The sequence below is a fragment of the Saccopteryx bilineata genome, chromosome 9 (genome assembly GCF_036850765.1).
Source record: "Saccopteryx bilineata isolate mSacBil1 chromosome 9, mSacBil1_pri_phased_curated, whole genome shotgun sequence".
Taxonomy (NCBI): domain Eukaryota; kingdom Metazoa; phylum Chordata; class Mammalia; order Chiroptera; family Emballonuridae; genus Saccopteryx; species Saccopteryx bilineata.
This window is the reverse complement of record NC_089498.1, coordinates 37197218-37213732: the sequence shown is the minus strand read 5'-3', so window position 1 is coordinate 37213732 and position 16515 is coordinate 37197218. Positions and strand designations below refer to the sequence as shown.

General features: G+C 56.3%; 1 protein-coding gene across 3 annotated transcripts; it reads left to right on the top strand.

Annotated features, from left to right (window-relative positions):
- Positions 1 to 677: 677 nt before the first annotated feature.
- On the top strand, positions 678 to 16088 carry KCTD15 (potassium channel tetramerization domain containing 15). Of its 3 annotated transcripts, XM_066243367.1 has the most exons (7): positions 678 to 818; positions 2388 to 2485; positions 3849 to 3941; positions 4569 to 4744; positions 9870 to 10014; positions 12613 to 12918; positions 14519 to 16088. In XM_066243367.1, exons 3-7 carry the CDS (start codon positions 3876 to 3878, stop codon positions 14675 to 14677), a joined length of 852 nt encoding a protein of 283 aa, XP_066099464.1. In that variant the 5' UTR covers positions 678 to 818; positions 2388 to 2485; positions 3849 to 3875; the 3' UTR covers positions 14678 to 16088. The 3 variants fall into 3 exon arrangements, with proteins under 3 accessions (XP_066099464.1, XP_066099463.1, XP_066099462.1); XM_066243366.1 differs by lacking the exon at positions 14519 to 16088 and having other exon boundaries at positions 2391 to 2485; positions 12613 to 13086; XM_066243365.1 differs by lacking the exon at positions 14519 to 16088 and having other exon boundaries at positions 12613 to 13086.
- The last annotated feature ends 427 nt before the right edge of the window (positions 16089 to 16515 follow it).

The window sequence follows — 16515 nt, the reverse complement described above, 5'->3', positions numbered from 1 at the left end:
CCCAGCTGAAAGCGCCCGGAGAAATATTACATCAGATGAAATGACAATGATTAAAATCAGCTTCTCCCCCGCCCCCTTCTGAGCCCGGAGGAGGCCCGGGCGCCGCGTGGCCGGCCGGCGTGGGGCGGGGGCCTGGGCGCACCGTTCCCGGGAGGGTCCAGGCTGAGGCCCCGGCGGGAAGGCGCGGGCTCTGGGAGAGGCGGGTGGGAATCGCCCGACTAAAGGAGGAGAAACAGTGCATTTCTGTCGCCAAACGCGGCAGGCGCGGGCGCGCGGAGCTAATTGCGACTCTAATCCTCTGCCCCGCGGCGCAGCCGAGCCCCGAGCCAAGAGTCGCCGCGCGCTCCCGCTCGCCCTCGCCGCGCTGGGTAATTTGGTGCCGAATCGTTGCCCTTTGCATCCGGGCTCGGCTGCCACGGCGCGCGGGTCACGGGCTGGGGCGGGAGGCTGGTTTTCTCGCCAGCAATTGGGGAAGGCCGCTGGAGAGAGAGGAGGGAGGAAAGGAGGTGGGAGCGGCAGGAGGACAGCCGGAGAGCGGCGCGAAGAGGAGGAGGCGGCGGCCGCCGCGAGAAGGGGAGGAGGCGGGGGGAGGGCGGGGAGGAGAGGCCCCGGCGCGCCGCGCCGCGAGGGGCCGCGCGAAGCGGGGGCCGGGGCGGGAGGGGGGGAGGGTTGGGGGCGAGAGAGAAAGTAACTCCAGGACGAGACCGGAGCGACCCGCGCAGCGAGCACAGGCGGCGAGGCTGCGCCAGGCGCCTGAGACCGGAGGCTGCGGGGGGCGGGGGCTGTGCCGAAGCCCGATCCCCTGCTCCGGCTCCGAGGTAAGCCTCGCGCGGGCGGCCACCGCTCAGCGCCGTTCATCCCTCTCCCCAAAGTGCCTGCGATATAGAGAAAGTCGCCCGCTGGGGGTTCGGACCTGGGCGGGGGCAGCTGCTTTGTCCCGGTGCTGGGCGGTGGGGGCACCCAGCACAAAGGCCTGACGCGGGAGGGGGGATTGCCCACGTGGGCTGGTCCTGGCCCGGGATAGACCCTCCCCACAAAGGCGGGCTTGGCGCTTCCTGGGGCGAGGGGTGGGGTGGGGTGGGTTCAGGCCCCTGCTCTGGAGCCTCAGTGCAGGGCCGGCGAATTTCCAGGGTCAGAACTGGGCTCACACATCTGGGGCTTCGGGGTGGATGGGACCCGGCTTGGCGCTCAAATTGGAGACAGAAAAAGTGTCTAACGGGACGGATGTGCGTCCTAAGACGCCCACCCACGAGTCCGAAACGGGACGAGAGAGGTCGGCGCGCTGCTGGTCGTCTCAGGCGTGCTGGGTTCGGGGCTCCGGGGCTGACCGCGCAGATTGATACACGATCGCCGCCTCCGGGTCCCTGCTGCCCACCGGTACTAACTGCCTGGACGCGCGCACCGGACACACTCAAACATCCCTCCTTCAGTAGCTGAAGCGCCTTTAGGTCTTCCCACACCCACCACCCCAACTGCAGAAAGATAAGCTTCAAGTTTTCACTTCGTCTGTTAAGTGTGCATGAAGGAATTTAACTGCATCGAATAACAGCATTATTTTCTATTCATTTTTTTTAAGTCCCGCCAACAATAAACTTTGAGAACAAAAGCGCTTTACGTCCTTAATTAAGCAAGCTTCCCATCTGTGGTCTCTTAAGTGTACGCTTCTTGATTTAACTTTGTCCTCCTCCCTCGACGCACACCCCTCCCCACTCTGCCAGAATTTTCGGGTTCTGCCGCCGCCCACGCTCCGCGGCACCACCGGCTTCGGCCCAGCCAGCTCCAGGCGCCCTGAACTTCACTGCGGCCGGCGGGCTTCGCGGAGGAGCTGGCGAGCACCAGGTTGCCCGCAGGCCTCGTTCCCGGCCCACCCCCTGGGCAGTTCTGGGCCCTGGCAATCCTGCCCGGAGCAGGCGCCCAGGGCGCAGAGCTGAAGAGAGCTCGCGAGGCGCCTTCTGTTTACCTTTTATGGTTAAAATAACAGTTTAGCAAAGAAGCGACTTCACGAAGAAGCGATTTAGTGAAATCGTCTCAAGCTGCCGCAGCTCAGCCAGTTTAATCACCCCCAGAGAGCTGAACAACTGCGAGCACAATGGGACACAAAATCATTTTGTGTGTAAATGAGCATGGCATTCTGCTCGCTTCCCTCTGCTCAGGCGGGCGGGACTAGGCGGTGGCGGACAGGCACGGGTCCCGGTCCCGCGCTCCAGCCGAGGCTCCGAGAAGCGGGTCAATACCTAGCCAGTTTGGAAGCCCGCGGGCCCTGCAACAGGCCGTTGGGCCGAGCCTGGGAGGGCCGTGGTGTTGTGGCTGGGTCATGGGTTTGATGCTGGTGTTGGTGGAATGAACTTTTGTCTCTCACTGCACCCACTTTATGATTCTGACCTCAGCAGTGGTCTCGGGAAAGTGTCGTTGTCCAGCACAGATGCGTTGGTCCGAGGCAGCACTGGAGGTTCTGGTCTAGGCGTAAAGCCTGGGGCTTCCAAAGGTGAGTTGCTGGTTTGCCATGAACATCAGGTTGTACTTGGAATGGAAAAAGAGGCTGGGTGGAAATGGAATTAACAGCTTTTGTGATAGGTACTTGGTGTTAAATGTCACTTTTGAGTAATATCTTGGTAGTGGGGAAATCATTGCACAGTTTGCTTTGATAGAATTTCCATCAGAATTCCTTCCAGCACAGTTTTTCCTCGGCGTGGCTTTCCTTCTGGCTCCACACCCAGCAAAGCCTCCCAGGGCAGGACAACCCATTCTTGAGATCTGTTTTGGTTTCTCAGAACTTCCTGAGATAAGTGACCTGCTTTTTAAAAAACTAACTGGAATTCAGGAATGCCAAAAGCAGCAGACTGAGTAGACCCAGTGAGGGTATAAATTAAACATCTCTCTCTGCTAAACCATGCCACCCTCACCCAGTTTCATGTCGGGGAACTTGCCAGAACACTGAGGACAGAACAAATCTCAAGAGAGTAAGCTTACCTAAATTTGTACTATTTGGTGCTCATTAAATCTTGGTCATTGTTTCAAAATCGGATGTTGAATTTCAAGGCACTGAGTCAACCCTTAAGGGAGATTGCTCCTTCAAGATTTAGACAAGTTCAGGTTAGGCTTGTGGAAGTCCCCACAACCCGCCCCCCCCCCCCCTCACCTCCATCCCGAGATTGCCAAGCTCTTTCCACCCTCCTGCCCTGGGGTGGCTTCTAGAAACTGAGAAATATGATTTCCAGGTGTCTGTGGAGCAGAGGAAGGTGCTAAGTGACTGGGAATGAGCGGGACATAGGGTCCATTTGCTGAGCTGCTATGGGTTTCTTTCTGGCCAGCTCTCTGATGTTTTTGGGGTGTTGACCCCAAGTGGGTTGGGACACATGAGTCACAGCAGGGTCATTCTGGGAGTCTGAGAAGCCCTGGGCTCCCAAGCCTATGGAGAGTGGGGGATCCTCCCTGCACAGAGATCCATAGGGTTCTCTGTTGATGCTCGAGGAGACATGCTTGGTAACATGACCCTAAACCAAAATACCAGGAAAATCAGATTTGTTCTGAAACATTTTGGGCAATTATGGTGAGCATATGTTTCAGTATTGTCATTAGCTGAATTAGCAGACATGGAGCTGCCCAGAAATCGTGTGTGTGTGTGTGTGTGTGTGTGTGTGTGTGTAATTTGCTGTGGCCCAGATGCATGCTTTGGGGTATGGGGACTGGATAGAGTGGGTGGAACCTGGAGAATGCTGTGTAGTAAGCATGGGGTCCAGGAGAGCATGTGCAGAAAGGATGATTCTCAGTGCCTTTGACTCCATGGGAGACACAGCGCCCGTTACTACTGAGGAGTAAGCCCTCTGGTTTGTTGGTGCTTCCCACAGATACTCCGGGCAGTAATGGAAGCCTAGATGCCTCACCGCAAGGAGCGGCCGAGCGGGTCCTCGCTTCACGCCCAAGGCAGTACTGGCACCGAGGTGAGAGCCAGAGGGTGGGCTGGTTAGTGCCGGTGGCCGCCTCTTTGCCCTCTTCCTGAGTGCCTGCTCACTGGCTGCCCTTCCTCACAGCTGCTACATTCAAGAGATGGCTGTTGACTGGCTGTATGATTATGTATTTTTTTTTAAAACAAAAATGCTCTTAATTTGATGTGAAATTTACTACATGTATAAAACCCAACGCCTTAGGTGCTGAGGAAGTCACTAATTTAGAGGTGTCTCGTTACTGAGACAAACTTGCAAAAACCCCTGAATCCCAATTCACAAATTGGTGATTCGTTTGTCAGGGGATATTTCACATCTAACACATAAGCCCACGACCTTTAATTAGAATTTTGCAGTTTGTTTTATGCCCCTGGAGGCTGACACCTTGATTTTTTTTTTCTTGATTTCTTATTGCTAATAAGCATCTTTCTTTTTCCTTCTGGTACTTTGAAGAGAATGATGCAAATACACTTAATTACAGTGGTGGCCATAATTTGTCAGCTGAATATGTGATCAGGCACGGGCACAAGTGATCTGATTAGATCTGTGATCACATTGGCAATAAAGGGAGTACACAGCTCTGTTGTGAAGAAACTCTTGTTTCTGCCTTGTTTCCAACTCCAGGAGGGAGGAAGTATGTCCCGGTTATCTCTAACCCGGTCACCCGTGTCTCCCCTGGCTGCCCAGGGGATCCCACTGCCAGCCCAGCTCACCAAGTCCAACGCACCTGTGCACATCGACGTGGGCGGCCACATGTACACCAGCAGCCTGGCCACGCTCACCAAGTACCCCGACTCCAGGTAAGAGCTGAGCCCCTTGTAATAGTAGCAAGGCGTGCGGTGGTGACTGGCAGCATTTGCAGCCTACTATCAGGGGGCCTGTCTTCTCTGCCAGCCAACATGCAGGGTGCTGCAGGCCTACATGAGGGTCGAGGGTTTGGAGGGCTGAGTCTGCCTATTGAAGGCTGCTTTGCATAGAAACTTGTGATCCGTAGCTGGCTGCATTGGTAGTGTTAGGTGCAACTTCTGATCCACGGGCAGAAGCCACTTATCAGAGCCAGTCCCACCTGAAGCTGGCCAGTAGCTGGCTGGGATATCTGACATGCCTTTAGGCTCCTCTTGGGTGGGACTCAGGCCTGGCCATTGCAGGGGATCATTTGTGAGCAATGCTGTGTACTTCTTGTGATCGTGTCCAAGAGATGTATTTAATCCTAGTTCTGATTCTAACCATTGGAAAATCACATAAAGGGAGGGAGAAGGGGAAGGTATAATTTGCCATCTTTGTTGGAGTGGATACTGCTAGACTCTGAGGAATAGCAGCAGGGTCCTGGGGGGAGGGAGGCTGTGCAGTGACTGCTATGGAGAAGCATAAGCCTCATACCCCGTCAGCTGACAGTGTCTCTGACCAAGATCCTCCCAACCTGGCACCTCACACTCTGCAGAGCTCCCTGGCACTCCTGCCTTGTGGGCCCATCTGTGGGAGGCATCATGGGTGCTGCCGACTCCTGCTCTTGCCTCCTGGGCGTTTCCCTCCCAGGGGCAGACCTGGTTTCCCATTGGCGTGGAAGCCGGGCTGACCCACGCTGGGGTGTGTCTCCGTGGTGCTGGGCTGCAACTGCTTGCTCCCAGGCACAGCGAGGCGGCCAGCGCTGAGGGCTGAGCAGCAGGAGGGCCCACACTGCGGGCATCACCCGTTTTATCCATTTAAAATAGCAAGAGGAATTAATTAATTCCCCAGACACTGAGAGATCATCTCTGGGAAGCTTTCTTGTCGGGCTGCCTCGTCGTCTTCAGTGTGGTGGCTCAGAGCACAGAGGATTCCTAGTGTGCGGAGGTGGCTGTTTGTGTAGCTACTGGGGAACCGGATGGAGCCCTCCGTGGCGCGGGGGTGCTCACTCGAGGAGGGAACTTCGAGGTAGATGCAGTGTCCAGTTCAGAAGCTGGGGATTCTAAGGGGCAGGGGGTGTTTATTGTTGATTGGCTGAACAGAGGCTAAGCCTGGGGCACTTGTGAACTTGAGGCCTTGGGAGTAGGGGGGAGACAGCAGCCACGAGGCCACACCAGCAGTGCCGGCCTGTGTGCCAGCTTGCAGAGCCCTGTCTAACAGGAGATGGATTCAGCTTATTTAATTTCAATTTTTCCCTCTGTGGCATTCCCGAGTTGTTTGAGATAGATCACCCCTTAATCGGTTGACGACGTTTGTGAATGAAATTCATAAAACCCTTGCCCACAGCCTCTCTGCAAAGGGTTTCCTGAAATCAGACACTTACCTTTCTGCAGTAATCACAGCCCAGGCCCACAGGGAATGGCCTCCTCTTCCTGTACCCTGGCTGCCGCCTGGGAGCAATGAGGGCCAGGGGCTCCCCCCCCAGACCACAGTGCAGTTTGTCCTAGCCCGTGGCCTGCTCTGCCCCATGGTCCTGCTCTGTGGTGGGGCCAGCTCTCCGGCTGGGAGCTGCGGCCCCTGTGGCCCCCTTGGCTGCAGGATGTGCCCAGAGGGGCTAGCAGTCTGCATTCTTTCCTGAGGCTGGGGCTCAGGATGGATCTGCTGGTCTGCCTGGATGGCTTCTGGCTCACAGAAGGCCTGCTCCCCGGGCCTGAAGCTTTGGCCTAGAGGCCAGGGGGCGGTGTGACCTGTGGGATAGCCAGAGGATAGCAGGTCAGGCCAGGCCTGAAAAGTGGGTTGTGCAGCTGTGTTGGCAAGGTCCTCTTAGGTCTCTCTCAGCTCTCTTTGAATAAATCGTTAAAATTAAAAAAATGTTTTTCACCAATTCTGGAAACCAAAAGCAATCCATACCTGGTGTCATCTTGTGAGCCCCCTGGAAATAGAGAATTATAAGTACTAAAGTCCTTTGGGGGGGGGGGTTCTGTATAAAAGTGCTCAAGTCTCACTCTGGGCAGTGCTGGGAGAGCAGGGGCTCATGCCCCCAGACCCTTGGGTGCCTGTGCCCACAGAACTGTGCCTGGGCTTCTGGTTCTTGGCTAGCGGGGGTGGCACTGACACAAGAAACAGGTGCCACCATTGGTTAGCCTAGGAACAGCCATCAGCCATTGCCCAGAGATAGCGGGACACCGCTGCCCGGGGCTGGGAGTCAGCTCCCTGGGCCGGCACCTCGCTGGGCCCTGTCTCAGGCCTTTAGCTGCTCCCTGTCTCTCATGGCCCTCCCAGCTGCAGGAGCCACACATTGAGATGTTCAGGAGCTTCAGAACTGATAAAGCTTCCACTGAAACATGGAAGAAATTAGAACCAAAGCTTTAAAAAAATCCTGTTAGCTGGGGTCAGAACTGTCCAGCCTGTACTGTGGAGGACTTCTGAAGTTGGTACCCCAAAGCACGAAGCTTCCCTCAGAGGGTGGCTTGGGGCAGGAGCTGACTCTTAACACGTTGTACACGTCTGTTGCTCCTTTGCAGTGACTTACCTAACCGTCCCTCAACCTGCTCACATTCTTGGTAGCCTCAGACTGCAAAGGCATGAAAAGCCTTGGTCCTGTGAAAATACATGAATTGTGGAAAGATCTAAAACCAGCCAGTCTTGAAATAAAGCAGATTGAACACCTTCTAGCCTTGGACCAATAAACTAACTACCTAGAACCCAGTCAGCCCCAACATGTGGGTGGATCAGGAGTCTGTGGACTGACAGGATGGCCGGGAGCCCTAGCCAGCCCTGACATCAGAAAGATGTTAAATGCAGCCAAACCTACAATGTTGCTGGCTGTATGGAGTGTTTGAGCTCAGCCAGGAAGGGTGGGGAAAGTTCCACGGGAGGCTTCGGCTTATGACTTGCTGGCTCACCTGTGGATGTGCCTTTTACTTCTGTCTGGTGATGTCAGGTGGGGGCCCTCGGCTGTCTGATGGTAACTGCCCATGGCACCTGGCAGCCTTGCTCAGTCCCATTTTTCTCCAGGGATCCTGGGTGGCCCTCACTCTGACATTTGAATGCCCAAGGTCTGCTGAGACCAGATCTTGGGGACTTTGACAGTTGGAACAGGCCACGAAGCTCATAGCCTTTCCAGTGGAGCTATGTCCCCCAGTACTATTGTCACCAGGCCTAGGGGGATTGGTAGGGCTCGATGGCCTTTGGAGCCCCGAGCTGAGTCGTATCTGGGTGACTGCAGCTCTGGTTCCGCCAGCGAAGGCCTCTCCACACCTCACCGCAGGCTCTGACCTGCTCATGCCCACCCACAAGGCAGCCTTGCCCTTTTATACAGCACCACTGGGACGGGGCTGGGCCATGCCCCCAGTCTGAGAACAGGTCACTACATGGCTACTCTCCACCTGGGCAGACCCTCATGGCCAATGCCTTAGTATGCCCGGCCACCAGAGTAGAGGCTGGTATAAATGGGAGGTTCTGGAAGAGGGTTTGGGGCTCTAATCCTTCAGCTTCTGCCCAGCTCATATGCCCTGGCACACAATGGCAGGGGCCTTGGGACCCTCATGGCCAATGCCTTAGTATGCCCGGCCACCAGGGTAGAGGCTGGTATAAATGGGAGGCTCTGGAAGAGGGTTTGGGGCTCTAATCCTTCAGCTTCTGCCCAGCTCATATGCCCTGGCACACAATGGCAGGGGCCTCGGGCATGGTGACCTGGATGGACAGAGGACTGGGTTGCTGGGGAAGGGGCGTGTTCATGCCAGGTAGAGAGTGAGGGGCTTAGGGAACAGCTGTGTAGGCTGGACCGGGAAGCCCAGCTCTCTGGTCAGGGCTTCCCTTTCCCTGGGCTGTGCAGACAAGCTGCAGCCCTGGAAGGCTCTAGCTGTGGACAGGTCTGTGACCCTGCATGCTGAAGGGTGTCTAGAGGTGCTGTCACTGTGAAGACCATGCCACCCTCCCTCCTATTTCTGAGCTAAGCTCTTGGCTGTCCCACCCCTCTCTGTGGCTCCTAATTTTCCACAGCTGGGCCTGGGTTAAGTAGGGTAAGGCTGCAAACCAGAGCCCGCTGCCCTAGGCATTGGGGAAGCCAAAGCCCTGCCTGAAGTCTGCTTTCTCCTCCCTGGAGTGGGTGGGGACAGGTGTCAGGACCTCCTGAACTTCTGTCAGAACCACTGCCCTTCAGAGACCAGATGCTGGGTCCTATCTCGCCTCCCAGACCCCGCCGGGGGTTGCACGTCTTATGCATTGTGGTGCACGTGCCCATGCCATTTCTGTGCACATGCGCACTGGTGTATGCACTGTGGTGTGTGTGCACTACCTCCTACCTGCCCTGCATCTCCCCTAGGGCACCCTGAGACCCTGAGTGGCTGTTGCTGATTTATCTGTTTGTCACATGTACATAGCTGTGTCCCTGATTGGCTTGTGTTGGCTGCTGTGTCCTTTGCCTGGATGTGTCTGGGTCTGCCTATGATTTGTGTGTTGTGAGGAAGGGGACCGTGTGACCCTGTGCCTGTTGTTCAGGTGTGTTGTGGTAATGCTCATCACTGTGGGTTGGGTGACGTGGATGTGTGGAACCCAAGATTGTCTTGGCTATTTTATGTGTGTTCACTGGATGTGTGTCTATGGGCTGGGGCATCTGATGGTTGGTAGGAGTTTCCTGGGTGGGTTGGTCTGGCAAGGATTTGTGGGGGTGGGGGGCAAGGAAGCTGTGTCTGTGTCTTGCTGTAGTTTTCCAGGCCTGTAATGTGTCAGCAGGCGGGTGTGTGTAGCTGGGTGTGTCTCTCTCCAGCTGTGGCTTGTGCGTGTAGGCGGAGTATCCATGGTATGTGATGCTTGCTGTGCCAGTGTCCCATCTGACTGTGGCACAGCAACCAAACTGGGTCCTAACAACCAAACTCAGGCTACCTCCGGTATCTGCAGATCTCTGTCAGGCTCGGCACAGTTCCAGAGTCACCTGTGGGAGGCCCCTCCTCACTCCAGCAGGGCAGGCCCTAAGGGGTGGGGCTGGGGTAGGTGGACTGACCCTTCCGTCAGTCATCCACCCTCCATCCCTCCCAGAATAAGCCGCCTCTTCAATGGCACTGAGCCCATCGTGCTGGACAGTTTGAAGCAACACTATTTCATTGACCGGGATGGGGAGATTTTCCGCTATGTCCTGAGCTTCCTGCGGACGTCCAAACTGCTGCTCCCGGATGACTTCAAGGTAAGTCCGTAGCTGGCGGCTACCCTGCACTGCCTGATGCAGTGGTATTACACAGGGGACGCTGTGACTTAATAAGTGGACCCATGGTTGTCATGGCAACCATAAAAAGTTAAGCAATGAAGCCAAGGGCTAAATCAGTTTTTCTAAACTAATTTCGTTTTCTCACATTTTTAGCCTATTTATCAGGGTGTAACAACAATTAAGCAGCAGCAGCAGCGGTACTTGCCCCGGTTTCACATTTGTCGTGTTGAAGGACTGGTGTGTGCTGGCGTTCCAGGGGTTAGAGGTTCCTACATCTGTTCCTGGTTGGCCATTTGCAGGGGGGGAAGCCCAGATCCAAACCAAACACCCTTTTTAAACAGATGACCTGCAGGTGTGGGCTGAGCCTGTCTAGGTTCCGAGAGTCCTGCCTCGACGCCGGGCTCTTCGTGGTCCTGGGACCCCGGAGGAAGGCAACTCGGGCCCAGCCTCCCCCAGCTCAGAACCTAGTGTCCTTCCGTGCTTCCTCCCTCCTGGCACCCACAGGACCAGTCGCCCTGGACTGTTTTGTCATCTGTTCAACTTAGTTACTGGGTCCCAACACCCAAACTCAGGTTATAAAAACAGGGGACTAAGGCCTACGTAGGTCCTGCCCCCATAGCATGTATAGCAGGGGTCCCCAAACTACGGCCCACGGGCCACATGCGGCCCTCTGAGGCCATTCATCCAGCCCCCGCCGCACTTCTGGAAGGGGCACCTCTTTCATTGGTGGTCGGTGAGAGGAGCATAGTTCCCATTGAAATACTGGTCAGTTTGTTGATTTAAATTTACTTGTTCTTTATTTTAAATATTGTATTTGTTCCCGTTTTGTTTTTTTACTTTAAAATAAGATATGTGCAGTGTGCATAGGGATTTGTTCATAGTTTTTTTTATAGTCCAGCCCTCCAATGGTCTTAGGGACAGTGAACTGGCCCCCTGTGTAAAAAGTTTGGGGACCCCTGATGTACAGTCTGCTGGGGAGACAGGTGTGGAACAAAATCACTCAAATCCCACAGGGGCGAGTACTTCAGAGAGGGCTCGGGAGGGTGCTCATCTGTGAGGGGAAGGGGCAGTGGAGCAGACAGGTGTGAGGGCCTCGTGGAGAGGCCAGGTAGCCAGAAGCAATACCTTCCTGACCTGGAGAGACAGGGTCAACCTGGGGCTGTATGAATTGGGAAGGCAGGAAGGGAGGCTGCTGGTTGATATCAGGACCTTGATGACTGGCTTAGCATTTGACATTTTACCCTGAACGCAGTGGAAGGGTAAGCGGTCATGAGTAGGGGTGACTAGGGGAATGACAATCACATTCGCAAATTGATTGCCCTGGCTACTGTGTGGAGAAGGGTGTAGGGAGGTGGGGGCGGGGGCAGGAGGCAAAGCAGCAGGTTAGACTATATTTAAAGAAAGGACACAAAAGCCCAGGGCGGGGGTCCGGGGCCTCCCAGTCTGTGGCTCTGTCTGAATGGATCCCTGGAGGCCCAGGGGTAGAACAGGCTGAGGGGAGTGTAGCAGGGAATTGCTGGTGAGAAGCTGGGTGAAGACATTCTGGGCTATGTGGAAGATGTGGGGGTTGTTTGATGTGCAGATATCACTTAGGGAGCAGGTGAGAGCAGCTCAGGATGGAACTCCAAGGGACTCCTGTAAAGGGACAGAATGGGACCTTCCACAGGCCTGCCCCAGGTGCTTCCAAAGGCTGGGCCCGCAGGTGGGAGGGTAGGCCCTGCTTTGGGGTTGGGCTTCTTTGCCTTTTCCTCAGCGGTCTTCGGGATCACCAGGTGACCTTGAGCTGAGCCCTGTTTGAGTGGCATGGGTCATGGACTCGGCTGTGCAGGCCTGGGGCAGGTGTGGGATAGCATGTGTTTGAGGGACAATTGATGTGAGCCCATCCATCCCGGGAGAGGGCTGCCTGCCTGGTGAGAATGGGCTTACGCCCCAGACCCCTTCTCTCACAGCCTGCTAGGGTAGGGGCTAGCTGGGCACTTGGCAGATCTTGTCCTTTAAAACCCTCACCCCCTTCTCTGAGTTGGGTGTCCGCATCAAATTATAGAATAGAAAACTGAGGCTCAGAGAAGCTCAGTTACTAGTGATCAGAGGCTTCAGGGCTGGCAGAGGAAGATGCCGAAAGTCTAGCCTAGGCGGTTGTTTGCCTTCCTGCTGGGCTGTGTGCTCTTGCAGGGCAGGTGAGCTCTCCTCTGCGGGATGCTGAGGAGGCAGCAGGTCCCAGGCAGAGACAGAGCCTCCGGCCCTACTAGTCTAGCCTCCTGGTCTTTCCAGAGGCTTCTCTCTACTTCAGGGGTATGAGGCGTCCCTGGGTGCCTGGGTCCAGGTGGAAGGAGGGGGTCTGACTCAGATGCACGCCAGCCATTGCCCTGGGTCAAGGCTAGACACCTTGCACTTGCACACATTCACTTGAGCCTCATTTTCTTCTTCTGCACAATGGGCACAACCATCCCAGTCCACGTGTGCCCTGCGTGGTGGTGGTGGGGTGGCCACAGCTCTGTAGAGAGTGGTGAGAAAAGGCCCCCTGCAGTTGGAAAGGGCACCCCCGACCTCCCTGCACCCTGTCACATGTTCCTGCAGGACTTCAGCCTGCTGTACGAGGAGGCGCGCTACTACCAGCTGCAGCCCATGGTTCGTGAGCTGGAGCGCTGGCAGCAGGAGCAGGAGCAGCGGCGCCGCAGCAGGGCCTGCGACTGCCTGGTGGTGCGGGTCACGCCAGACCTGGGTGAGCGGATCGCGCTCAGTGGCGAGAAGGCCCTCATCGAGGAGGTCTTCCCAGAGACTGGGGACGTCATGTGCAACTCTGTCAACGCTGGCTGGAACCAGGACCCCACGCACGTCATCCGCTTCCCACTCAACGGCTACTGCCGGCTCAACTCCGTGCAGGTGAGGGCTTTGTCCAGCCCACCCGCCTCAGCCCGGCCTCCCAAAGCCCTCCGGCAGCAGAGGGAGATGGAGGGAGGCGCCATCCATGAAATGGCAAAGCCCTCTGTGCCATCTCCCAGAAAAGGCAACAATGTGTGGATGCATAATTTATGTCCTGCTCATAATTAAATGATGGCGCCTGGGGGATGGACTTAAAAAAATTGATCTGTACTTTTTTTTTTTTCCCCTAAAAGGATGTTCTGTAAAAATTGTCCAGAGTACTTTGAACAACCTGTGCTTCATTTGACACCCAGAGTTTGAGTTTGGATTCACATTAAACCCAGGGAGCAGGAGTGGTGGGTCAGAGGCCGAGCCTGGCTGTGGCCAGATTCCCTCCCTCGCCCTGCTGACCTGGGCCACAGGCACCCAAACAGCTGCCCAGAGGTTTCTGGACTGGCTTTCCTTAGAGAAATCTAAGAGGTGGGAAGCCCAAGATGGGGGGGGGGAACCTATCTTTTACTAGCTCTTCCAGACCCAAGAGCACACCCCCGTTACACACTTGGGGCAGAGTGGACTCTGGAACCCCCCCCCCCCCCCCAGCCATGCACACATTCCACAGGCTGTCAGTCAGAGCTTGCTAGTTACAGGACACAGGTCAGACACAGTGACTAGACCAAACCCTCACAGAAGCACAAACCCATGTGTACACAGAGGCCTGCAGAGACTCAAACAGAGAGAACATCTCCTCCTCTCCATCCCCAGCTCCCTTGAGCTGATGAGCCCCTGGGGGTCTCACACCATCTGGGCCCTTTTTTTTTTTTTTTTTGTATTTTTCCGAAGCTGGAAACAGGGAGAGACAGTCAGACAGACTCCCGCATGCGCCCAACCGGGATCCACCCGGCACGCCCACCAGGGGCAACGCTCTGCCCACCAGGGGGCGATGCTCTGCCCCTCCGGGGCGTTGCTCTGCCGCGACCAGAGCCACTCTAGCACCTGGGGCAGAGGCCAAGGAGCCATCCCCAGCGCCCGGGCCATCCCCGCTCCAATGGAGCCTTGGCTGCAGGAGGGGAAGAGAGAGACAGAGAGGAAAGGGGGGGGGTGTTGGAGAAGCAGATGGGCGCTTCTCCTATGTGCCCTGGCCGGGAATTGAACCTGGGTCCCCCGCACGCCAGGCCGACGCTCTACCGCCGAGCCAACTGGCCAGGGCCCCATCTGGGAAGCGGGTGGATACACAGAAGCTGGGGGCAGAGTCTCTATTATTGAAACAGTTCTCCGTGAGAAAGGGCCCTGGGACCATGTGTCTGAAGAGATGGGGCAGGTGAGCCCCTGAGAGAGCCAACGGGTCCAAAGGCTCTCCTTCCTTGAATCAAGGCTGTGGACCCCTGAGGGCAGCAGCGTAGGGTCACCCACTCTTGTTTGGTCACTCGAGAGGTCCTAGGGCCTGGCTTCTTCTGTCCTGCCCATGTTTGTCCAGCTGGTGGTTCTGCAGGGACCTCAGTCATGAGACTTGAGATGTTAAACTGGAGAAGGTAGTTGTCCATGCTAGGGCCCGCCTGCCCACCAGCCCAAGCCAGGCAGACTTGCAGCAAGACAATGCTGACCCCTGTCTCTTCCCTGGCAGGTCCTGGAAAGGCTGTTCCAGAGAGGTTTCAGCATGGCTGCATCCTGTGGGGGGGGCGTGGACTCCTCCCAGTTCAGTGAGTATGTGCTCTGCCGGGAGGAGCGGCGACCGCAGCCCACCCCCACTGCTGTCCGGATAAAGCAGGAGCCCCTGGACTAGGCCCTGCCTCAGTGCCTACCTGAGGCCCCATGGCCCTGAGGACAGCCCAGGGACCTGGAAACAGTGCTGGAGAGTTCTGCCTGTACCTGTGTAATGGTCTTCGTGAGGCTGGGGCTGGAGTTCTGAGGCCAGCCCAGGAAGCCCAGAGCTGCAGGTGTCATGCCACAGAATGTGGGGTACTGGAGACATGCTTACCGAAGGATTGTTGATGTGACCCAAAGATGCCTCGGTGGGAACTCTGCTAGCGGTTCCTGGTCCCCTTGGCCCGCCCGCCGGCCGGCGCAGCACCCTCCGAGGCCCCGGGGCCTGCCATGGCAGAAGCAGCACCGGCCTCCCCAGCCCACTGCAGAGGAGTGCTTCATTCTCCACACGTGGCGGACGTCAGTGGGTCTCCTTGCAGCACAGATGGCTTATTTTTCTACAGTATTTATAACAGAAACTGTAACTGCACAAGCCAGAGAAGCCGACCAGGACCAATACTTCTTTATCTGGTGCTCCATTCTCAGACATGTAGCATGCCAGCCCGCATGGTGGATGGAAGAGCAGCCGGGATCTCTGGCCCAGGCGCCCATGGAGTGGGGCTTGGAGAGCTCTGGTCCCGGCTCTAGGGACAGGCAGGAAGGGCAGTACTGTCGGAGCTGCAGCAGGGCGCCCAGGGAAGTGGGCTGCTGGGAGGAAGTTGGCTTGGGCGTGGGGGATGGATGGCTTTGGAACCGCCTGAGACCCTCACCTTTGCTGCCGCCTGGGGTGTGGGCCATACTTGGTGGGTCACTTGACCTATTAATGCCCTGTGGCTTCCCGTCGGTTTGTGTGTCCTCACACCTGGGCTCCCAGAGGAGTCTCTCCCCATCCAGCCCAGCCACAGGGCCATGTGGCATCCTTACCTCAGGAATGGGCCCCACAGTGAGGGGGCCCACCTGTCAGCATCCTCCGGGTCCCCACCTCAGGAAGCCGTCCCCAGCTCTGATTTTCCCACACTAATATGCACACTGAATTTTAATGAAATTTGTAATACTAGCCTTCTGGTAATACCTGGACATAGGCATACCCGGGACTCTTACCCCAGATTCCAACAAAGACTGGCCCCACAGGGTCCTCGTAGACCTGCTGCCGCCTAGATGACAGGCCCAAAGATGGACACCCAGCCTTGTCACACTTGACTGAGCTGGCTCTTCCCAGGAGAAACCACAGACAACTGCTCGGTGGGTGGGACGTGCTGCTGGCCGCACCCTGCGTCCAATGCCTGTAGACTTGTATATGACTCCTTTAATATTGTAAAGATGCTGATGTACAGTTGTCATGTTTGTGTAAACACATTACGTTCCTAGTTCATGCCATAAACAATGCTATAAAGCAAAAGACTGAGGCTGTGTCTTGTGCCAAAGCAGCGATGGATTCCCGCACCGGATTGCGCACGGGGGTGCGGGGGTGTGGGGGGGAGTCCTACCTCTACCTTCAGTTCAGATCAAGGAAAAACCGGCAGAGCTTGTTGGGGGAGGGGTGCAGTCCAGGGCTGGCTGTTGTTTATTATTGCGGTTGGGTGTTTTCTCACTGTGCCTGTCCCCCGCGGGCAGCTCAGATTCTGAATTCTGTTCAGCCCCTAACAATATGCAAACGAGGAGGCAGACAGAAGGTGTCTGGGGTCTTTTGAACCTCGGCTTGAGTGTTTGAGATTTTTCCCTCCCTCTGACTTTTGGTTGAAGTTGCTGTCCTCTTTAGAGCCCCACAGGTCAGTAGGGAAAGGTGACAGTCCACAGCTCAGGCCAGCCCTGGCATGAGGAGGGTAGATTGCCCGGGCACAGCAAGAAGAGCCCAGTGCATCTCTTTCCAAGGGAAGG